The sequence below is a fragment of the Dioscorea cayenensis genome, chromosome 14 (assembly GCF_009730915.1).
Source record: "Dioscorea cayenensis subsp. rotundata cultivar TDr96_F1 chromosome 14, TDr96_F1_v2_PseudoChromosome.rev07_lg8_w22 25.fasta, whole genome shotgun sequence".
Classification (NCBI taxonomy): domain Eukaryota; kingdom Viridiplantae; phylum Streptophyta; class Magnoliopsida; order Dioscoreales; family Dioscoreaceae; genus Dioscorea; species Dioscorea cayenensis.
In genome coordinates, this window is record NC_052484.1 from 12,306,710 (window position 1) to 12,331,773 (window position 25,064).

A 25,064-nucleotide genomic window follows, 5' to 3' on the forward strand; every position below is an offset into this window, starting at 1 on the left:
CACTACAACAAATTTGATGATTAGTGGCGGTTTTCTACATGACAGATTTTGAAACCGTCACAACAGATACACATATTGTGACGAACATCATAAATTGTCATTCAATTCCACAAAACATAATATTGTATGTGACGATGTTTGAGAACATCACCTTAAAGTGTCACATAATGCATGGCGCCAAATTTTCACTTAAATGAAGATGGAGGGAAATTTCTTTAGTGACATTAACAATATTTTGTGACTCTCTATTTTGGTCATCCATGTATTACATTATTTGTGACGAAATTATAACGTCTTTGTTTTGAAAAAGATTTTGACATTTTATCGCTAGCGTCACATAATGTATGGGGTCAAATTTTTCCTAAAAATGAAGATGGAGAGTAATTTTTTTTGTGACACTAACAATATTTTGTGAGCCACTTATTTCGTCATCAACATATTGCATTGTGTGTGATGAATATATAACGTCATGTTTCGTAAGAAAATTTTGACGTTTTGTCACTAGCGTCAAATAATGTGTAGCACCAAATTTTCCCTCCAAATGAAGATTGAGGGTAATAATTTTTAGTGACACTAAAAATATTTTGTGGCACTATCCTATTGTCATCAACGTATTACATTGTTTGTGACAATATGTAACGTCATTTTTTTAAAATAAATTTTGGCGTTTTATCAATAACGTCACAAAATGTGTGGCGCCAAATTTTCCCTCAAATTGTAGATGGCGGGTAACGTTTTTTAGTGACACTCCCATTCTGTCATTAAGGTATTGCATTGTTTATGACGAAAATATAATGTCATTGTTTTAAACAGATTTTGACATTATATCACTAATAACATTGTACATTATCAATGACCTTTTGGTTTTGTCATACATCTTAATTATATTGTGATGTGTATACAAGTTACTAAAGTATAAAAATTTAGGACAATCTCACTTGTCACACATACATATAACATTTTTATAAGAAATTACATAATATCACATTAATTTAATTAATGCATGACAATAAGTTTTTGTCATAAATGATATATCATTTTCATTTAACCAATGTACTTATCATTGAGATTAATGGTTGAACTAAAAATAAAATAAAGGGTTGCTAACTTTACATTAAAGAGAGATGGATAATATAATATTCGATAATGAAAGGTATTCATATATAGTTGCATAAATAAACCAAATTAAAAAATATATAAAAATTAATAATTTATTTTAAATTTTTTTATGAAGTGGACAAGTCACATGTCTAATGAGCACACAGATTTTATAAATATATCACACATCTTCATGCTACATAAGAGACGAGATCAATTCCCAATCTTGTCAATAGTATAAAGAATCACAAACCTTAATATTTAATAGGAAAATTTACCTCAAAAATTAATGTATAAATTTTTTTTTTTTAGCTTTAACAAATACTGTTTCAAAATCGTTTATAAATATAAATAAATGGTATCCTTTTATTACAAACTGTGCAAATGTTGTAATTTTAAAAAATAACTAACTTTAACTAAAAATAAAAAATAATCCAAGTGCTTGTAATATCTAATCATCTATAGCAAAAAATTATATAAAAATTTCATGTAATTATTGAAAAAATAATAAATAAAAAAACTTTGATAATCAAATTTTTTTACAATACCCAATAATGTCCTTCAATAATTCCATCACAAAAATCTTATATGAAAATTCAAGCAATTAAATTATAAAAATAAGACAAATTTATATGATATCAATTAAAATATAAAAATTGAAACAGATGGATATCACATCAAGGGCACCACTTATTAAAAAAATAAAAAAATAATCTTAGTTTTATAATATCTAATCACCTATATTAAAAAAATTATATAAAAATTACATGTTATTATTGACAAAAAAATAATAAATAAAAAAACTTTGATATGAAAAATTTTGTTTACAATAGCCAATAATGTCCCTCTACAATGACATCATAAAAATCTTATACGAAAATACAAACAATTAAATTATAAAAGAAAATAAATAGATATAACACCAATTAAAATAAAAAATTGAAACAATGGATATGACATCAAGGACACCATTTATTAAAAATAAAAATAATCCTAATGTTGATAATATTGAATCATTTATATTAAAAAATTATATAAAAATTATATGTAATTATTGAAAAAAATAAAATATGACATCAAGGACACCACTTATTAAAAATAAAAAATAATCCTAATGTTGATAATATCTAATAATTTATATTAAAAAATTATATAAAAATTACATGTAATTATTGAAAAAAATAACAAATAAAAACTTTGATAATGAAAAATCTAAACCGACCATGTCTAGAAAATATCCTATAATGTTATCATTTATATATTATCAACATTAGAAAATAATCCTAATGTTGAATGTTGATAATATCTAATCATTTATATTAAAAAATTACATAAAAATTACATGTATACCGTACCCAATAATTTCCTACAATGCTATCATGTCTAGAAAATATAAACAATTAAATTATAAACTGATATGAATTCAATTAAAAAATATAAAATTCAAATAATGGATAGGACATAAGGTCACATGTCTGGAGATTAAAAAATAAATTAAAAAAAGAAATGAATAAAGAAAGAAAAAGAAGAGTAAAGTTGTATGCTTAGGGAAAGGGGATGCTCAGGCCTCATTACGAAACCGACCCTTGTTTCTCAGAAGGATTTCCAGTCTCTCCGGCGCACCTTCTAGCTCCAAAGCCTGCCAACACGCCGCAAGTCCCAAGCCTTTCCGATCTCAAAGAAGGGAAAGGATCAACAACAATCTCATCAGATTCTTTATGAGGTGTATATATATATATATATAAATATGTTGTGTAGATTCATAAAATTTGAATTTTTAGGTTGTTTGTTTGTTTTTCATGTTAAAAAATAATAAACTGAATAATTTTTTTAATTCTGAAATTTAGAAGGTAGTGGAGATTATTAAAATGGAAGGAAAAGGAGAAATAGAAGAGGAAGTGATAAAGAGGATGTTACTGTGTGATTATTAGAATGGAGTGGAGATTCATTCTGATTCTTTTTATTTTTTTTAATTAGTATTTGTGTAATTTCAACTTCTTTTTCCTCTGTATATTTGGATAATAATAATATTAAAAACAAGATTAATTCATTTTCAGGAGCTTGATCACAAGCTTTGATGGTGAGGCTTGTAAAATTTAGATGCTAGTTGCTCTTATCACGTTCTCTCTCGGCTTGGATCTCCCGAGTTCTTGCCTACACGTGGTAAGCCATCCAATCCCTTACTTCTTGCCCTAAATCCTAGCTTTTTGTCCACTTTTATTGTTTTCGATAATTTTGTTTTTCCTTTAATTGGTTTGTGATTTTCTTTAAAAAAACTGAAAATTTATTTCAGCTTTGTACTTCTCCCATTTAAAGCAACCCACTTGCAAAGTTTCTGCTGCATCTGAACATGTGGTCTTCCAATTAAGTTCTACTTCTCCCATAAGACAGCAATTGAGCATCTCTTTTTTTGCAAAGAACTTCAGGTGAGCTTCTCAATGCTTGGTTCTGTTCTTTTAATGGATTTTTTATTTTAGTTTATTTAAATTTATTTATTTATTTTCATTTTTGATGGGTTTTTTTTAGTGTGTTATGAGTTTGGTTGGATGCTTATCATCGACATTCAAGTGTAGATTATGTTATGTGATTTTATTTATTGTGTAACAAAATGTATGTGGAATTCTATCTTATCACATAGGTTGCACTAAAAGGAGATTATTTTTAATTAAATCTCAACTTTAATAATTATAAAAAAAATCTAGATGATGCAATTATTTGATTGTATTTCTTTGAACATAATGGTATCTATAACATGAAATCTCTATTTGTTTTCTTTTTTTTATATACAAAAGTGCAATCTCTGAATTTTTAATGTCATTAATGATCTTAAACCCATTAATTGTGCAAAATGTAACCTTATTAATGCTATTACACTTGTGTCTTTTTTTGCTCTTTAGCTTACTCTTTAAAAGAAGCACAACTTATTGGAGAAAAAAAAAATTGAATATGGATAAAAGTTGGATGATGGAGAATAAATATTCTCAAAGGTATGCATCAGGAGTATCATTCTTTATGAAATTTGTGCGTGACAATATGGGAGTACGATCGAAAGTTCGATGCCCTTGTTTGGAATGTTTGAATGTATTTATTAGAAGTCAAGATGAAGTTAAGGACCATTTGTTGCTACAAGGAATGTCACAAAGCTACACCAAGTGGATTTATCATGGTGAGAAATTTAATTCTGAAGCTCCAAGTATTGCGAATCCAAGAAACGGTAACATGAATAATAGTCTTGATGATAATGGTGGACCAATGGATGATGGGATGCATGATATACTAGAAGACATTTTTCCTAGAATTGATGACAACGAAATTGGCAACAATGGTGAATTTAATTCAAATCCAAGTGAGGAAGAAACTAAAAAATTCAGCAAATTATTGAATCATGCACAATGTAGATTATTACCGGAATACACAGATATGTCTATGTTGACTTTTATTGTGAAATTGCTACATGCAAAGGTGTATACACAAATGAGCAACAAATCAGTGAACATGATATTGCAATTGTTAAGAGAGGCTTTTCCAACTAGTACGATTCCATCATCGTATTATGAGGCTACAAAAACTTTGAGGGACTTGGGGCTTAATTATGTACCTATTCATGCTTGTAAATTTGATTGTGCTTTGTTTTGGGGTGAATTCGAGGATAAACAATATTGTCCTGTGTGTGGCACATCAAGATGGAAGTTCATTGATAAAAAAATTCCTTGGAAGGTCTTGCGTTATTTTCCTTTGAAACCGAGATTGCAGAGATTGTTTATGTCAAAGAAGATAGCGAAAGATATGCAATGGCATTCTGAAAAACGAATTGATGATGATATGTTAAGGCATCCAGCTGATGGAGATGCATGGAAAGAATTTGACAAGGAGCATGAATGGTTTTCTCAAGACCCACGTAATGTTCGAATGGGCATAGCAACTGATGGGTTTAACCCTTTTGGCATCATGAGTTCTACCTATAGTGTGTGGCCTGTTGTGGTAATGCCGTATAATCTTCCACCTTGGAAATGCATGAAAGAGCCATTTGTGATGATGTCATTACTTATTCCTGGAAGAAATTCTCCTGGCAAAGATATTGATGTCTACTTAAGACCATTAATAAATGAGTTAAGAGATTTATGGGAAGTTGGTGTTCACACTTATGATGCATACAAAAAAGAAAAATATTTTCAGTTGCATGCAACAATTATGTGGACTATAAATGACTTTCTAACTTATGGGGATTTATCTGGTCAGAGCACAAAAAGATATCTGGCATGTCTGGTTTGCAATAATGAAACTCCTTGTATAAGGCTAAGAAACAAAATTTGTTATATGCATCGTCGTCACTTTTTACTTAAAGACCATGTTTGGCGGAGAAGAAAATTGTTTGATGGTCAACCAGAAAATAGGTCAAAGCCAAGGAAGCTATCTGGGACAGACTTGTTGGAACAATTGGCGGCTATTAAAGACACTAATTTTGGAAAGCATCCGAACAACAAAAAGCGGAAAAGATCCCCGGAAGAGTTGAATTGGACTAAAAGGAGTATTTTGTTTGAGTTGCCTTATTGGAAAACATTGAAATTACGACATAATCTTGATGTCATGCACATTGAGAAGAACATTTGTGAGAGTATTCTTGGCACACTGTTGAATATAGAAGGCAAGACTAAGGATACGATAATTGCAAGGTTAGATTTAGAAGACTTGAATATTAAGAAAGAGTTGCATTTGAAAAAGCAATCAAATGGTTCTTACTTGATGCCTCCTGCATGCTACACATTGTCAAAGGATGAGAAAAAGAAGTTCTGTGAATTTTTGAAATATGTGAAGTTCCCAGATGGATACGCATCAAACATCTCACGATGTGCAAATGCCAATGATGGTAAGCTTTCAGGATTGAAGAGTCACGATTGCCATATTCTTTTACAAAGGCTACTTCCAGTTGCCATTCGAAATTTTGTATCGAAAGATGTCTTCCAAGCATTGGATGAATTGGCCAATTTCTTTAGGCTGTTGTGTTGTAAAACATTGAAGAAAAAGGATTTGCTAGTTTTGGAAGCTGATATTATTATCATTTTGTGCAAGCTGGAAAAAATTTTTCCACCTGCCTTTTTTGATGTGATGGTGCATTTAGCCCTACATTTACCACAAGAAGCCATGCTTGGAGGGCCTGTGCATTACCGATGGATGTATCCCATAGAAAGGTGAAAATTATAATATTTTAATAAAGTTTAGATTTGAAATAGCACTTTGAACGTAATACTATTATATTTGTTTAATGGCAGGTTCTTAGGTAAGTTGAAAGCATATGTGCGAAATAAAGCTCGTCCAGAAGGATGCATTGCAGAATCATATATTTATACTGAATGCTTAACATTTTGTTCAATGTATTTGTCTGGTATTGAGACTAAATTTAATCGAGAGGAGAGAAACTATGATGGATTGAAGAACATGAATGATCGACAATTATCAATTTTTTCAACAACTGTTCGTCCCTTTGGTGCTTCAAAATTCAACATCTTATCAGAGCAAGAGTTTAAAATGATTCAGTGGTATATTCTAAATAATTGTGATGAAGTTGAACCATACTTACTGTAAGTATACCACGATTTGCAATAGTTTTTATATTTTTGATAAAGTTTCATTAGTTCAATGTGATTGCAGGAAATATAAGATGGAGCTTGATCAACAAAGTTCATTTTCATATGAAGAAATACAAAAAGAACGATTTCCCATTTGGTTTAAAACACAAGTAAGAAATATCATTTTAGAAATTGTGACTATAATAATGGGAACGAAATCTTGCTATTTGATACTTTTATTTTAAATTGTAGATTACCTCATTACGAAATCAAGGGTTAGAAGAAGTTTCTGATGAGCTCTTTGCACTAGCTTACGGTCCAGATGCACGTGTTAGAAAGTACACTGGTTGCATTGTTAATGGGGTTAGGTTCCACACGAAGGAGCATGAATTCCATTTGAGAAGTCAAAACAGTGGTGTTGTTGTTGAAGGAAATCATGAAGCCAATGAAATTGACTTTTACGGTGTTTTGACTGATATTATTCAATTGGATTATATAAAAGATTGTAAGGTGGTTATTTTTAGGTGTCAATGGTTCGACCTTGGTGGTAAGAGAAGAATTCATAAAGATGGACATTTAACCAGCATCATGGTTAATAGATTTTGGTATGAGAATGACCCTTTTATTTTGGCAATTCAAGCAAAACAAGTTTTTTATGTGGATGACATCAAGTTGGGGAGAGATTGGAAAGTGGTACAAAAGTTTCATCATAGGCATTTGTTTGATGTTCCAGAGATGCAAGACAATGAAAATTCAGAAATATTTGATGTGGATGCTAACATTGATCAAGATACTGAAATTTATGGAAGTGAGAGGATTTTCCAGATTGAGGATAATGGAGAAAGACCTTTGAATAGGCAAGACATTGCTGCGGAAGTCATAGATTCAGAATTTATTGAAAGAAATAAGAAAACTAATGAAGATCCATATCTGGAAGACATTGATGAAAACATCAATGAGGTGGAGGAATTTCAAAGTAGCGAGGATGATGACAGTGATTTAGATCCTTTTACGTAAGTATCGAATCTTTTTTTTATTTTCCTGCTCCTATAATATTGTAGTTGTTAGCATACTTTATGAAAATTAGCTATTTGGTTTGTTGGTTGGATTAATAATTGTGTTCTTAATTTGTTAGCTATTTGGCTAAGTGTTGTTTGTTTTTATTGAATCCTTGTACTTGCCATTAACTTGTTATGTTTAATCCATGTTAAAAAATGAACTATTAAGTATTCTCAAAGGCTACAGATACCAACAAAATAGATGGTCTTGTGGGCAGGCCATATTGTTCTGGAGAATGGTGTTGGAAATATGCAATGAACAAGACCAATTATCTATGTAGACAGAAGTATGCTGCTGTTGCCATGGCTTACCTAGATCTCCATCCGTCTAACCTCTAGTTTACTGTCAAATCTAGTTTTCTTAAATTCTTGTATTAAGCACTTTGTACTTTGTAGTTTGTGTGAAAATATAGTTATGGTATGCACTTGATTTATGTTAAATAAATGTGAAAATTGCATGATTTTTGTATGATTGCTTGTAGAAATATTGATTGATTTTTGTATTTTTTTTTTTTCTAAAAAAATGTGAACAGGGTAAATAATAATAGTTTTTTTTTTTTTATAATTTTATAAATTAATGTTTGGTCTAAGGAATACATAAGTGAATTAGAATGATTTACAGATGAATATCATTTTTATAAATACGCATAATAATTATTATTATTATTTTGCAAAAATGAATATAAGTAAAAATCTTAAATAAAGCATCTCCATAAAAGTTTGAATATAACCATGTAATTACATATATTTTAGGATCTTTATTAGGATATGAATAGTAGATTTTTCACAATGTAAAATCATTTTCTAAATAATTGTAACTTAAATAGCAAAAAAATTACGACCTAAATATATAACTTGTGAATACACATACATATTAGAATTTACAAATAAATAATGCATAAAACTTTAGAAAACTTTTAAATCATCATGATGGCACATGTGAAATTTCCGGATTTTACAGGGGTATAATGGCATTAACAAAGATTAACCACGTGAAATTTCCAGATTTCACAGTGGTATAATGGCATTAACAAAGATTAACCACATCCTCATCTTAAACAGATCCAACTTGATAAATGGGTTGGACCCAACCCAATTTATACACGTAGGTGGATCATTTTAGTGAAAAATATCTTGGGGGACATCAGAACATCAACATTTCCCTTTCCGTCAAATGACCCTTGGTGAAAGTCGGACCTCAAAAAGCTGATCTCGATCGTGATCAATGGCGGCGAGGAGTAGGGCAGGATGAGAAAAGGTGCTGGATTCGATCTACATCATTGTGGCGCAGGTGCTCATCTTGGTGGCATGCGTGGAGCTTAGCGATGTCGCCTCCGTCGTCGATGTCTACCGCCTCATCCAGTACGATCTATCCGGTGCTCCAATTGGTTCCCGTCTTGCTGGCCTCAATCATCATGCTGGTGCTACTCCCTTTGCATATGGTGCCGATCTTTCGCGTACAGCCGTCATCATGCCCATTCGCGAACTTAATCTCACCTTTCTGCGAGGTATGGCCTTTTCCTATGCTTATTAAATTATATAAATGCTAAATTACATAATGGTAATAAAGATGAACAAAATTTATAAGATTATGAATTGCATTATTTGTATTATTCTCTAGATTAAAATTCATATGAGCAAATAAAAGCAGAGAATTAAATAATTAACAAATTAGGTGTGGGTTTACCTAAGTTCTTAGTATCTTATTTTTTTTTCAAAAGACTATTTAATATGTGATTTTGCTATCAATTTGTATAATCAAGATCCTAAGAATTTGTATTAATTATGATATGGCCTTTTTTAATTCTATAACTTTTACATAATCTTCTCATATCTTTATTTTTACCATTTTCACCACTCCTACCAAAAATGATTTTTAAAAATTTGTACAAATTAGGATAAATCTAGCCCTTCCGAAATTTCACCCAATGCTATCGTAACTTATATATATATAAAAAAAACTCTTCTTCTCTTCACAATTCATCTTCATTGCCTATGCAAGAGAGTTGTTGAAAATTTTCTCCAAAGACAACACTTCATTAAAAGAAGATAAGGTATGAATTAAAGTTATATTATTTTGATTTCTAAAAGCATTTAGAAGTACCGGTAATTTCAATGATGGTTTTTTATGAAATATACATTTGAATCTTGAAAATCAATTTCTACCTTCAATGATGTTTACTCCCTTAAATGAATCTTTTATTCTCTTTTATCATGGAAATGATGAATCATGTATTATATATATATCTATGTACTATGAGAACCTTAGAACTATTTAAATCATGTCATCCCACTAGTTGCTCTAAGTGCACTATAATCAACTCGTCCAATTAAACATTGATTTCTTAATTTCAAATTAATTTGTTATTGTTGTCTCCTAAAACTCAATATATTTATTCTCTAAACACCTATTAATTCATCTAGACTTCTATTATGATTTGTTTTTTGAATGTTGTATTCTTCTATTTGATTATATTTAATTTATATTGAAAATTGCTCTATGTAGGATGGCACCCGGGTTGAGATTTAGAAGTAAAAAAAAAGTTATACAACAAACTCAAAATAATGAACAATTGGGACAACCTTCAACAATCTCGGAACAAAATTTGCCAAATGAGCAAGTTCTTCAACCTCATCAAGTTTCAGTAGATGTCAACTCAAATGGTATGCATAGTTGAAAGTTTTTAGTATTATAGAATCATTGCTACCATTGAAATTGATTCTTTATATTATTTTGAATTAAGATATCATTATTCATGGTTGTTTTATTTTTTTTCTTTTCCATCAGAAAATATTATTTTATTTAAAAATATTGATGATATATTTTTTTGTTATTTTTTATTCAAATAGATGTAGCAACCATTATTCCGCCTAAAAGGGTGCGTGGCCCGACTAGAGGCTTGGGGCTAGAAAAATTTATTAAAGGAAATAATAAAATGGTGATAGATATTCCAAAAGGTAAAGGTAGACCAGTTTCAGAAGTTCAATCAGCGAAATTGTCTTCTGAAATTGGATTGATTTCTCGACAATTTATCCCAGTTCCAACAAAATGGAAAGGTATGACTAATGATGATAAGAATCATGCCATGGAAAGGCTTAAGGTAGGAGCAAAGTATTAAATTCAAAATTATATAAAATCACTTTACATATTTTTAACTAAGTAATTATGTATTTATTTATTTTCTTAGAGCAAGTTTGAGATTGACTTTGATGATACATACATCCAAAGCTCTGTGATGTCAATTTTGTCGAAATTATCTAGAAACCAACGATACAAGCTTCATTTGTACTATAAATCACTTCCAAATGATCAAGAGGCACGCCAAAAGCCGCCATCTAAGTTCAACTTGACTCAAGAAAACTGGGAAGCGCTTTGTGATATGTTTAGCAATCCCGAATACAAGGTACAATTTCTTATTATTTATGAGATAGTTGATTTGTAAATAAATGAAATTATATGTATATAGTGTGCACAAAATAATGTTGGTTTTTTTCTTTCAATGAAGGCAAAGTGTGAAAAAAATAAAACATGTCGACAGAAAGTCAAGTTTCCTCATAATCAAGGGTCAAAGGCATTTGTTGCAAGTCGTTATGCAATGGTAAAGATCTATTTACATTGGTATAAATTCTAAGCATTATATGTAAGCTTTTTTAATTTTATTTTGTATGATATGTTTTGTTAAAATGACAATTATATAGCGTAATGATGAAGAGGAGCCCAATAGGATGGAATTCTTCAAGAGGACGCATTATTCAGAGGCTAAAGGATGGTCAAATCCTATGGCTCAATCAGATTATGTAAGGTTTTCTATCTAATATTTCTATTATCATTTTTCTTATATTACATTTGAATTATTTTTGTAATTTATAGGAGAAAATGCAAGAATTGCTATCAAAGCCTATTGAAGAAGGAATGGAACCTAGGACTATTGACTCCATAGTAGATGAAGTGCTTGGAACTAAGGCAGGCTACATCAAAGGGCTTGGATATGGGCCTAAGCCTGATAAACAAACCACAAGTCCAACAATTTCCAAATTATCGGAAAAGCTTAAGAAGACTAAACGTAAACTTAAGCAACATAAGTTGAATTTTGAACTTGTTCGAGATCACATGCAAATAATGACTCAAGCTATGGTTGGTTATGGAATACAAGTGCCTATGCCACAATTTGCAGGTAATAGTATCTTTTAGTTTTATTTTACCATGCACTATCATTATTTTTTAATTTACATATCATTTCATTTTTTTATTTTTATAATTATGTTTTTTTATTGAATGTATTACAGCTTCAAGTGAACCGAGTTCTCCCTCAATGGAATCATTGTCATCAGAAGGATCGGATTGAAAGCTATCAAATAAGTTGCAACATCTATCAATTTGCTTGGACCTGTTAAAGGATGTTAACTTTATCAAGATGTGAGGATGTTTTTATAATTTTTTTGGATTACTTTTGTTATTTAGATGATTTATGTTTGAGATTGTGGGATATTTTTATTTAATGCTATTGATTTCATTTTGTTTTGCTTTCCTTTATATCATGATATAAAATAATATAGATTGCGATAAAATATGTGATAAAAAATTATATTAAAATATTCATGATGAATGATAAATGGGCCAGGGAAAAAATTCACATAATAATTGTGATAACTAAGTATCATCACCATTTATTTATATTTAACTATTATTTATGACGATAATCTATCACCATCTAGTTTGACGATTTGTTCACGTCACTAAATTGCTAATCATTTAGTGACCACAAATATGCAACTTGTTTGTCACCTTTTAATTTTGCAAATGTCACAAAATGATTGCCGCTAACACCCATTTGAGTGATGATTATGCTAATGTCATGGTTAATTTGACATTTACAAATATTCCATGACGTAATTTTCCTATAATTAGTGACATAACAAATATGCCACTTATTCGTGTGACGTTCATGTTTGTGTCATGAACAACTGATCATGTACCGCATATTTGCTGACGATGTTGGTTATCTAGTGACATTATTTTTAAATAATGGGTGACAAACCATACGTCACCTATACGCATGACGGTCTTTCTTTCTGTCATGAATAGATAAAATTTCTCTCATCTTGTGTGACGAACGGTGACATCCAGTGACGTTATTTTGCTAATAAATGGTGACGAACCTTACGCCACCTACTCGTGCGACGATATGATTTTCGCCATTCATAGTTGAATATTTTCATAATATTGTATGACGAATCGTGATATTGTGTGACAAACTATAATTTATTGTATGACAAAAATAAGTGTCATCCAAACATAAGTATAATGTGACATTCACGTATGGTGTCACGTATAATTTAGCATTTGGTGACGGCAATGTGCATATCGTCATAATATATCTTTAGCTACGGTGCAAAGATGACGATTGGTGTGACGCCATGGTGGATGTCATTAAATATGATATGTGACGAGAATTTCATATTGTGTGACACCAACATGTGTGCCAGTAATAATCAAATTTGTTGTAGTGGAAGGATATAAATAGAAACAAAAAATTAGTTAAATAATGGAGTTTTGGGAATTTTAAACGATTTTCATAATTTTTTTATATTTTTTGTAATTTGATGAATTAATCTTGAAGCAAGTGCTATACCAAAGAAGTTACTTAAGTAATGGATTCAATCAGGGTAAAGATTGAGATTTGGATATGATGATCACTTATTATTTGTGACACAAGTATGCAAGTAGTTGTAATGAGTTGGTCTTCATAAAGTGATGGCACATTGAGGTGGCAAATGATGAAGTGGCAGCACATTGAGGTGCCAGATGATATGCCGGCTTTGTCAAATTTAAACCAGAAGCTATTATATTCAAGTAGCCATCTATAAAGGATAATTTGGATTAAACTGTTGATTGGAGAGGACCAAATTTGGATGATTAACTAGAGACTAGATTTGGTAATATGAAAATTTAATTAAAGGTAAAGGATACCTCAAAGATTTTTAGTTGATAGCTATTTTAGAGATGCTATTGTTGGTAGGCTGTGAAGATTCCAACTAATTGGAGACTTGATTAAAGACACTTTGGTGTTATATTTAATGATTGAATATTTGGTGAAGTTATTTTTGGAATGCAATGGAGATTGATTGAAGTTGATTGCAAACCTAATATACTCTAATCGAGAAGTGCAAAGTTTAGGTATGTGTGTGAAGACCAAAGAGGTCTCTTGCTAGCGTAAACATAGGAAATCTATTTGTTAATGTCGTTGGTTAGGATAGAGAGGATTCTACGGCAAGGACCCAGACAAAAGAAAGAGGATTTGTGGTGTCTTAAGGTCAGATATTAACTAGATCTTGTAACTCAGTAGTAACAACAGATGGGCTAAGTTAGAAATTGGTTGTATTACTAATTTGGGACATTGTGGACAAATCAAGATAGAAGAGGAACATTTTGTCAAGCCCTAAAATCTGCTCACCGGACTCAGTGAGCCGATAAACAGAAACACACCTATAATGCATAGCACAATAGGCATGCAAGACCTCAGATCCTAACGCAAAAAATAACATACAATCCAACAGAATTGTAAATTCCAAAAGTCAAAATCCGAAGTATACCAAATTTACAAAATACAAACAAAAATAAAATCTCAAATTAGACCAAGGACAGCTATGCTATTTGTTCACTCCCGCTAAGCTATTATACTCTTGATCTAAAAAAAATATTAACAGCCAGATTATGAACTTGACAGTTTAGTAAGTAACCCACTAAAAGTAATGGGATCATATGAAATTCAAAATAAAAAACAAATCATATCAAATAGTATGAACATTTATCAAAATATAGTTTAGAAAACCAAAGTAGTTCAACAAAATAGAATTTGATAACAAAAACAAAAATATATGTCTTCAAATCACTATGGCCGAAACAAAATATTAGAGATAATTTATTTAAACTCGGTGACCCGTGGCAAATTTTTAGAGCTCATTTGTATACCATTGGTGACCCAAGTCAGATTACCAGAAACCGTTATTCTTTCACCGACGTCATGTGTGAAACTATAGTCTCTTATTAGAGTCAGAGTATCATGTCAACGTGGTTAGTGTTTAACCCCCAGTGACAAAGTTAGTGGCTAGTTTATTGGAAACTAAATGTATTTATATGAAAATAACTTTGTTATCCAAAAACCAAACAGAATATCAGAATTTCTAACAAAATTTTAGACACTTCAAGATTTGCAGAATAATTCTTCGAGAGAACATTCTAACATATGCATGATCCTTTTTTTATAGCAAAAATAATCCATTTATTTTCAAAATAATATATCCATAATTTAAATAGATTAATGAATTAATATGATCCTTTTGTGGTCATGAACCTTTCATCATGGTGGCCAACATGAGGTAGGTAACATCATTAGAGTCATTCTTTGGCTTGTCGAATGCCTCTTTAACAGCAGTCGTAGCGTTACTTGTCGGCGCTTCAAGCAATGGTTTCTCAATGGATTCCAATTTCCGTTCTTGCCTAAGAACAATTCTTAGGTTTCGAGACCAATCAAGGAAATTAGTTCCATTGAGCTTGGCCTTCTCAATGACAGATCGCAATGAAAAATTTTGTGGATTTGCATTATTTGTTGTCATTATGATTATAAAGAATTAAAAGCAAGATTCAGTTATGAGGTCTTTAAAAAATTTTCCAACAATTACGAATTAATATCCCAATGTAAATAATTCGTTGTTAGTGATTTATTGAGGGCCAAAATCCATATTTCACTTCATCTTGGTCAAGCTGAGCTTGTATACCCAAGACTAGGTTATTTAGGTAGGAACTCTTTCCCATCACATCACATGTGATTCTTGGATATAATACGGTTAACATTTAGTGTTACAGCACACCCCAATCTTTTCAATGCCTAGGGCTAGGACTGTCCCACTACCCATGTTAAGTCAAACCTTTACTCGAGTGTTGGTCATAACCATTATCCCAACACTTTCCTTACAAAGATAATCTAACTCGCTCAGCTTTGGCATAACCGGCGTTTCGATGATCGATGCCTTGACAAGTTTCAAGTAAGGGAAGATATTTTCATGACTTATGATTGTTAGGATTAATTATGGCTTACGTGGCAATAGAGGAATTCCATTCATCCAAAACATATGTAAGGAATAAAAAAAAAAAAAATTTGACATTCATGGGCCAAAATATCCTAAGCCTAGATACTATCTTTGGCAGGTTCCTCTTCTGGTTGTGCCACGGACAAGCTCTCCCACCAACCTTTGGGGCTCCGTCTTCATCAAGTCATCTTGTCTTTAATTTATATACAATATAAAATAAAAAACAAAACTAACGATGATACGCAGGCCATACACAAAAATATAACGACTCCCAGGCCATATAAAAATAAAACGACACACAGGCCGTTTATACAGCTAAGGCCCATGAACGCACCAACCAACATTCATCACACGCATATTAAATAAACCAAGCAAGAAAGACATGGAATCCGAATTTTAATTAAGTTTTAATTTAAGCCATACAGGAATTGTGTGTTTAGGTTTTAAGAACCAACCCAGTGATGGGCTTGGGTGTTAACCCAAACGATCAAACCTTTTGATCAATTTCTTAAACCCCCTAAAACTCACTATTAGTTTATTTGTGCTATCAATCAAGCTAATCAATTCCTTACATAGAATTTTAATGTTTAAGGCATAACAATTATACCAAAAACTATAAAAAAAAAATCATACCAAAAGAGCACATATATATATGGCACATATAAAAATAAGCCTAAGAAAACAATTTTAAAAACTTATAAATGGACGTATGGCCTAAAATATATTTTTTATATATATTTATATAACATTTTTTAAAATCCTAATCAAATCAAGATTTGCAAATAGGAAATAAAATCTTTCTAAAAATAAGCATGATCAATTATTTCCCTAATCATATAAGGAAATTTTTAACCCGGTTAACAAAGTTACTGCATCACGATCTATCATCCTATTCTATTAGCATGCAATGCCAATCAAAATAACATTATGAATAGATCTAACATCTAATCCTATAGGCATGCAAAACCTATATCTAGTACCACTGTTGGGATCTTATCACTCTAACAAGGTAATTGTCATGCAAAAAATACATGCCAAAACGCAATGGATAACAAAACTTTTAACGACAAGTAAACATGATAAAAACCCTAGCGCATGCCGAACTAGGATTAAATTCTAAATAAATAGATAATTAAAAAGTTATACCTTTTCTTTTGATGACAATTCTCAACGCTCCCTTGTTTCCCCGAAATCAAAAGGGACTGCAAATAGCCACTCCCCTCTACTATTACATACACACGAACGCCTCTAGGAATCAAGCGGTGTATGCTAGTACCTTTAAGAAACAACACTTGTTTCTTGGTTCGAATAGCAAGCTCCCAAGATTCAAGAGAAAGGGGGATGTAGGCGCAGCGGTGGTGGGTTGCAGCGGCGGGATCCAACGGCGGCGGCCAAGGGAGAAGAGTGGGTGGTGGCTAGGGTTTCTTAAGAGACAATCTCTCAATCACTCTATCATTTTTTCTCTTTTGTTTCTTAGTTCTTATATTAGGTTTAGACCATCTATTTATATTGGAAACCCAAAACCCGAATTTACGAAAAAAAACCCTTTACTCCTAATCAAATTAGGAATCTCTTCTTTACTTGATTAATTAAACTATTTTAATTAACCAAATCGATTACATTGGATGAACACTTAATAAGACCCAACCCGAATAAGCTATTCACTCCACCTAATTTAGGTTTTTCACCAAAACCCGAAATAGGTGGTCCAATAAATAACAAATACTGAACCTTGATCCTGGCATTCTTAGTGTACGACCCTGTAGGTCCATTTAGTATTGGCAATGAGCTTAAATAATTTTAACACTCATAAATCATAATTATTCTCTAGCAAGATAATACAAATACCCAATATTAAATGAAGGTCAATTTCAAAATTAACGGAACCTATCGCAACGTCATACAATCCTTTACCACTGAATATCTTAATTAGCATAAGGCATGGAACGAGTCACCCTTATTTTAATGCTAATTAATTTCTTGATCTCTTAGTGAACTGACTAGGCCAAGTAAATGATAACTCTTATCATTTACCTTGGGCGTGGCCACACACTATTTAGTCTCACTAATCAAGTGGCCGGTGATATTCACTCTCTCTATAGAGAGGGACAATCCCTTCACTTCACTCATGTCTCTCAGCATGAACCGCGATATATCCAAACATACCCATACTTGCCACTCAGTTATCAATGATGTTAGGTGTAAGTTAAAGCATGAGAGGATTCATCCGAGATCTATAGTAATTCCAAGTCAAAAGATTCGAGTACAAGACTTGCTTAACAAAAACACTTATGACTTTACAACCATGTAGTGTTCTCAAGAGCGGATCGATCCAGGTACACTGTTCCCTAACATGTATCTATGTCCTTTGATTGATATCCCATATCTTATGACCCGTAAAACAATGCCATCTCACGAAAGACATACAAGTCTTAATTTTTTTTCATTCCCATGAAAATACTTGACCAGGGACATTTAAAATATTGTTCTAGTTTATGCTTCAAAGTTTTACTATCCAAATCACGCATTTGATAACTTGAGCAAAAAAAATATTCAAGGATATTTTATCTTAGTAACTATGCACAGAAATAATAATAATAGATGAAACGATGCCTCGTAATAATTATCCAAATAATAAGAGTTCATACAATGTATTGGGGCTAGGGCTTACACTAACAATAACAATGAATCTAAAGAAAGAAGACATTACTCCCTTCTCTTCAAGATCCGCCTCCAATGTTGAGCTCCGTGTGCTAGCACCACTTCCCTAGTGCCTCCTACTCGCTCCTTGTTGCCTTAGAAGATGCGGTTAAGCTTGATCTTCGCTCTCATCAATGTCCTCTCGGTGGAGAAGAAAATCCCCGAATAAAGATGATTGAGAAACCCTAGAAACTGGAGTTAAAAAGGCAGATTTTGGGCTTGACATGGTCGGCCCACAAGCATGTATGGACCGTGTTGTATTAGGGAATATCTGAGTGAAATAGTCATGTGCTTGCATGGAAGATTCAGTAGTAAGGACACGGTCGTGTCTCGACCGTACAGTGGTAGATCACAATCAGGGGCACCAAGCACATGTTTCTTCTTCTTGAATAAAGTTGTCCTTGGGCTGAGTTTTTCATCGGGGAGGACACGATCGTGTTAGGATAGTGTGGAGCTTGAGAACACCCTCCTTCATAGATTTCTTACTAGAACACAACTAGGCTGAGATATTCAATGGGAAGGACACATGTGTGTCTCACCTGTGTCCAGCTTGAGCACTTAGCACTCACAAAGCATTCTTTCTGTTCCGATTTCACTCCAAATTGCGTCGAGCCCTCCTATTCCTGCACAAACAATAGAAATACCTAGAATAGCATCGCACATGAACAAAAGTTAGCTTGAAAACAAGTGAATTGATGGATTTAGGGTATGAAAACATATATATAAAGTGCACTCATCAACATAGAAATACCATCCGAGACATGTTATACTAATTTAGCTATATCTCACAAACAACAAATGTATAAAATCTGAAATTTTGCAGACACTTAGCTAACATCAAAATCTACAATTTTTTTTATTTTACTTTCCTCCAAATTCTTCCTCTAGGACCTCTAAAACTGAAGAGCAGTTTCTGCAATTATCAAAATGAAAATCCAAAACCTATCAAATGAAATCAACTAATAATCCCCACTCATGGCAAAAGATTGTATTTCAATCAACCACACATCACGTTACATCAACTGTATCATGCAAAACCTCATCCTTGAGATGTGATTAAATCCGTATAAACACCATGGTCAAAGATCCTAAGAGATCCCTAGAAACTCAAGGGCCAATTCTAAGGTTTCAAGATGAATCATGAAATAAGAACAACTTCCAGGGTTTCAAAAAGAAAGAAACCTCACAGAGTTAACAAGAATCAAAACAAGAATTAAAATCCTGCATAAAGCTCCAAATTTACATGCAGACAAGTTTGTAGATGAACCCTCTGACGCAACTTTCCAAATCCATGCCGCCAATACCACTAGGTTACGAATCGGAAAGGGAGCTTTCTTTGGTCCGGCACTTCATATGAAAAAAATATACCCAATTATATATATTCAAATTTTTTTTAGGGTTTTTTAAATTCCTACTCTATGGTGTCGAATTTGTCAATTTTATGTTGCTTTGAATATATATTTTCAATTCCTACTATATGGTGTTCATTCAAACAAAAAAACTATAATTTTTAATTGATATTTTTAATTTTTATTTGGTATTTTAATTTTATTTTAAATGTTTTTAAATGGGGTTAAGGCATGGCGGGCATACCCGCGGGTACCCGATTACCCCTCGGATTCTGGTTCGAGTTCGGGTGGGGGCTGGGTAGCGGGTTCCGGTGCGGGTATGGCAAAACTCGTACCCGACCCGACCCGACCCGACCCGTTGCCATCCCTAATTATGATCTTGTGGTGAGAAAGACAAAATCAATAGGATTTGGCTGTTAGGATATATATATCCTAGGTTTAAAAATAAATTTTAAATCAAATACTAAGAGATAAGCACACACATTTAAAATATTCACAAATTTGAGATTATAACTAACAGCTAGGATCTAATCCGGGAGCATAGATTTTAAGAGGTGGTTTGTGTAGAGGACTATATAAGCCCCTAAGCAAGGATTTATGATGCTAAAGAGAGAGGCCTTAGGAGTATGTAATAAAGCATCAATCAATCTTGTAAGAAAGGGTTTAATATCCGAGGGAATCATGAAAGGATCTTAGTGAAAGAGTCTAGTGTAGAATGGAGAATGGGACCTATGAGAGGTTGGTTAAGGCCTTGAGGGTTAAGGTCTTCGATCATCATTTATTTGTTAATGATGGTGCTTTTATAAAACCATTTGTACTTGTATTTTTGTCTTTTCTAGTGGATTTGATCAACAAGAAAAATTATACAAATGTGTGTGTGCGAAAGAAGAAATAATATAAAATGTTCATGTTGTGCGCAAGTAACTGACAAGGTCCCCTTGCTTATATCCCGCAAGTGCACGGGCTTGTCGAAGTAATAATCCCGGGTGAGCGGGGTCGAATCTACAGGGAGTAGGGAGTGAAAATAATTAATTTGATTCTTAGCTATGTGGAATATCAATAGTGATAAGTGTGAAATTCATTCAATTCTCAACAATAAAAACAACAAGTGAAAGTGCAAAAGTAAGAAGAGGGTAAGGCAATCGATAAAGAATGGCGTACTCGGATAATGCTTCACCTAGGATGATCGCTTCAAGTGCAAGAACTCTCTATTATGCTTCCTAATCAATACAATGGTGAGTCGTGGAAATCCTTACATACATAGTCCCAAATCTAAGGTCAACTATGCCTAACTCTATACATGTCCCGGAGGAGAAATCGAACAATCTCAACACCTCGCACTCGCATAGAGTTGCAATGAGCTCTAGGGATTCAAAGTGATAAATCTCTTCCTAAATATAGACCTACCCCTTTGGTCCAGGTGGAAGGTCCCTAGCCACAATTAAGCCCTAGATACTAAGATCCTCTCAACGCTTCACTCCATTGCACGCGTAACTAGGCCCCAGCAGAGGTTCATCCCTTAGACCATTCACTCCATTATGGCCGCAAAGAACTCGAGGAACGGAGGTAGAATCTATCACGTCGGAGGGGAAAAGGGACGCTCCTGTACCTCTCGACTCACCCTCTCAACCCTCTCCAACCTAGCTTTGTCTAACGCTAGTGGTGTGTCACTCACTCACAAGGTTACCAACAAAAACTCTCAACCCTAGTGTCACTCTAGGGGAAATGATCATACAATCAAGCATTCAAGGTTGGAACTCACAATAAACATCAATTTATTGAAAGCATAATAAAGAAGTTCAATGAAACGAATACATCCTAGGGTTCACAATCATCCAAGTACCCACTAGGGGTTTAGCTCTCCATGGAGCTTAGAACAATCAAAGAAATCGAATGTAAAAGCAATGAATCCATAAAGAAACCACCTCGATGGTCGTGTCGATGGTCTTGTGGAAAGTCCTCTACTCGTCATCCAAGGATTCCTTCGTCCGGTATAGGATACGCCTCGATGAAAGCTCCCCTACCAACCTTCTTCCTAATGGAATCACGATGTTGGAGCCATAGAACCTCTCCAAAACCTTGACCAATACCCCTCGAAACTCTAGCCGAAGCTCTCTCACAAGTTGGGGAAAAGATGGAGAAAAGAATACCAAAATCGGGGCTGAATCGGCTTTAAATAGGGCTGGAATCGGGCAACTCCATGGGCGTGGACGATACACGCGCCCGTGCGGAATTTCCACACGGGCGTGGATAATTTCCACACGCCCGTGTGGATTCTCTGTTTCTCTGATTTCTCGGCCGGCTGTGAACAGTGTTGCTACATTGTTGCTACAGTGCTCTGCTACAGCTTTGACCTGATTAACTTCCCAATTCCATACTTTCATCGGGGTAACACAAACGGGCACACATTCACGTCATGAATCACTTGCTTCTTCAATGATGCACATGTTGGCGGGGCTCTTGTTCTTACATGCATAAGTCGGAATGCTCGAGCATGGCTACCTTTGTGCCCCTCCAAATAGATGTGCTCACTCGAATGCGAGGAGGTTGGCACACACTCTAGCATCTCACACCTGACCTATGTCTTCGCGTTTGAACCTTAACAAGATCTCCTCCAAAATAGGTGCATTATGATCCACATTGGCCCATTTTCTTCATACTCGGCCTCACAACCCTACCTGCGTAAAAGTAACATAAAAACACACATATTAATGTAGAAAACTGAGGAAAGTAATGCTCAACATAAGGAATGAACGCTTCGCATTCATATCGCACAAGCACTTATCAGACATGATTGGCGGCATTATCTCAACCCCTCAACCATGAGGGCATCTTCCTTGATAAGTGACGCGTATAATTTGCACTCAATATATAGACATTCTTTAACTCATAATAAATTAAATTTTAATTACTTTGAACCAATTTTACTCCTAATTTTATTATTATTGCATTGTAGGAAAGAAAGAGAATGATTTGAAGGAAGAACATGTAAAAATCACAAAATTGGAGGAAGAAGAGCAAAGTTTCAACAAAAAGGGAACAAGCAAAACAGAAAAGCATGTAGCGCTTAGGCGCTACAACATTAAGAGGTGCAAAACAGAAACTATAGTGCCTAGGTGCTACAATCTCTGGCTCCTAGGCGCTACCCCGATTTTTATGTTATAAAAGGGGCTAGGGTTGAGACGAAAAAAGGGAGGAGAATTTCGGAGATCAAGAGACCGGGAGCGAAGATTCGGCCCATATTCATTGTCAGGCTTTAGTTTTTAGTTTTTCTTTGTTTATTTGATTATGAACCTTATTTATATGTCAAACATTGCAATTATTATATTCTAAATATTTTTTCTAAGGCTACGATGTAGCCAGACTATGAAAGCCTAGATTCATCTTTGTTTAATTTAATTGATGCTTGTTTCAAGACTATGTTGGATATTTTAATCTATGCTTAATGCTTGTGATTGCTTGATCACCAATTGCATGATTATTAATTTGATTTGAGACAGAGAGGTGATAATTGAATTAGGTCTTGGTTGAAATATCGTACAATCATCATAAGATAGAGATATTTATGAGGTTGTATGCATCATTATAAATTTCTAGAGCTTAATGAGTTTTATAGGTTCACAGTTATCTTAGAGATGATGTTAACTTATCTAGTGGAATATGCTATTGATGCTTGAGAAAGATCAATATGTAATTTAGGGAAATTTAATGACAACATAAGAAACAAACATTGATTGATTGAATTAGATGATCTAGGTGGAATTAGTCTAGGTGAACTCGGAAACCCTAAAATCTCTTGACATTGATTTCTCCTTATCTCTTTCTCTCTCTCTCTCTCTAGCCCTTGAATTTGATTTTCTAAATTAAACCTCTTCAATATCATTAATCAAGTAGAATTAGGGTTAGTAATTTTGGTAATTAATAAGCCCAATCGTCATGGGAACGATACTCTCTTATCACTATATCACTTGTTTGTGATAGTGTATACTTGTATTATATAAATCACACTAATAAGTTTTTGGTGCCGTTGCCGAGGATTGTGTTCGTTATTAATATCAAGATAAAAAAAAACTCTGGTTTTACTTCATAATTCATTATTCTTGATTGTTTTTCTTCTTTTAATCAAAATTGTTAAAATTGAATGCGAAAATTTGGTACTGAAAGTCTCATACCTTTTAACTCTGAAATAGAACGTACGTGTCGCAGGAACAGGAAGGAGAAAAAACATACAAATAATCAATCGCCAGAAGCTATGGATAATCCTGAGGAAGCAAGAGCTGGGGACAATGTACAAGCAAATGAGCAAGTATTTAATAATCCAATGGTGGTCAATCAACCTATGGTTTTGCGTGATTATACGATGCTATCAACTGGCATTCAAACTGCGATTAGGCCGCCAGTCATTCAGGCGAACAACTTTGAGCTGAAGCGTGTGACTCTTCAAATGACTCAAGCAATCCAGTTCAGTGGGCTACCTAATGAAGACCCCAATCTTCATATTGCGAACTTTCTTGAAGTTTGTGATACATTTAAGTATAATGGAGTGGACGATGAAGCAGTTCACCTACATCTATTTCCTTTCTCTCTAAGAGACAAACCAAGAAACTGGTTGAATTCATTGCCACCAGATTCCATTGTGACATGGGATGTTCGGAAATTCCTTGCCAAATTCTTTCCACCAGCCAAAATAGCAAAGATACAGATTGAAATCAACAATTTTGCTCAATATGAAGGCGAAACTTTATATCAGGCATGGGAAAGATACAAGGAATTATTAAGCAAATGTCCTCATCATGGGTTACATAATTGGATGCAGATTCAAAACTTTTATCAAGGCTTGAACAACACCACCAAAACACTAGTGGATGCATCTGCAGGTGGAGCCTTAATGAAAAAAACTATTGATGAGGCATATGAATTGCTAGAAGATATGGCTGCTAAAACTATCAATGGCCTAATGAGCGAAACATTTCAAGGAAGGTGGCTGGAGTACATGAGATAGATGCTATTACCAACCTTTCAGCCCAAATAGCAGCTCTCTCAAAGCAGTTATAGAACAATAATTTGACAGCAAATGCAGTAAAGACTACATCTCTGGCTTGTGAAATGTGTAATGGGCCTCATCAAAGCTTTGAATGTCCAGCTAGTATTTCTTTGTCACAAATGACAGTAGAGCAAGCTCAATATGTGGGGAATTTCAA

At 33.4% G+C, this 25,064-nt stretch overlaps 2 protein-coding genes and 1 non-coding gene across 3 annotated transcripts; 2 read left to right on the top strand and 1 right to left on the bottom strand.

Moving 5' to 3' along the window:
* Positions 1 to 2,621: 2,621 nt before the first annotated feature.
* Positions 2,622 to 8,122, top strand: LOC120276140. The gene is made up of 8 exons (XM_039282872.1): positions 2,622 to 2,821; positions 3,156 to 3,261; positions 3,392 to 3,524; positions 3,996 to 6,287; positions 6,369 to 6,677; positions 6,748 to 6,835; positions 6,918 to 7,678; positions 7,942 to 8,122. Exons 4-8 carry the CDS (start codon positions 4,045 to 4,047, stop codon positions 8,060 to 8,062), a joined length of 3,522 nt encoding a protein of 1,173 aa, XP_039138806.1. The 5' UTR covers positions 2,622 to 2,821; positions 3,156 to 3,261; positions 3,392 to 3,524; positions 3,996 to 4,044; the 3' UTR covers positions 8,063 to 8,122.
* Positions 8,123 to 8,965: 843 nt separating this feature from the next.
* Positions 8,966 to 12,103, top strand: LOC120276493. Its single transcript, XM_039283249.1, has 8 exons — positions 8,966 to 9,231; positions 10,230 to 10,387; positions 10,574 to 10,824; positions 10,912 to 11,127; positions 11,230 to 11,322; positions 11,423 to 11,521; positions 11,595 to 11,898; positions 12,011 to 12,103. Exons 2-8 carry the CDS (start codon positions 10,231 to 10,233, stop codon positions 12,067 to 12,069), a joined length of 1,179 nt encoding a protein of 392 aa, XP_039139183.1. The 5' UTR covers positions 8,966 to 9,231; position 10,230; the 3' UTR covers positions 12,070 to 12,103.
* A 12,454-nt stretch (positions 12,104 to 24,557) lies between these two features.
* LOC120276600 lies at positions 24,558 to 24,663 on the bottom strand. The gene has a single exon (XR_005541314.1). It is a non-coding gene; the product is annotated as a small nucleolar RNA R71 (small nucleolar RNA).
* Positions 24,664 to 25,064: the final 401 nt, after the last annotated feature.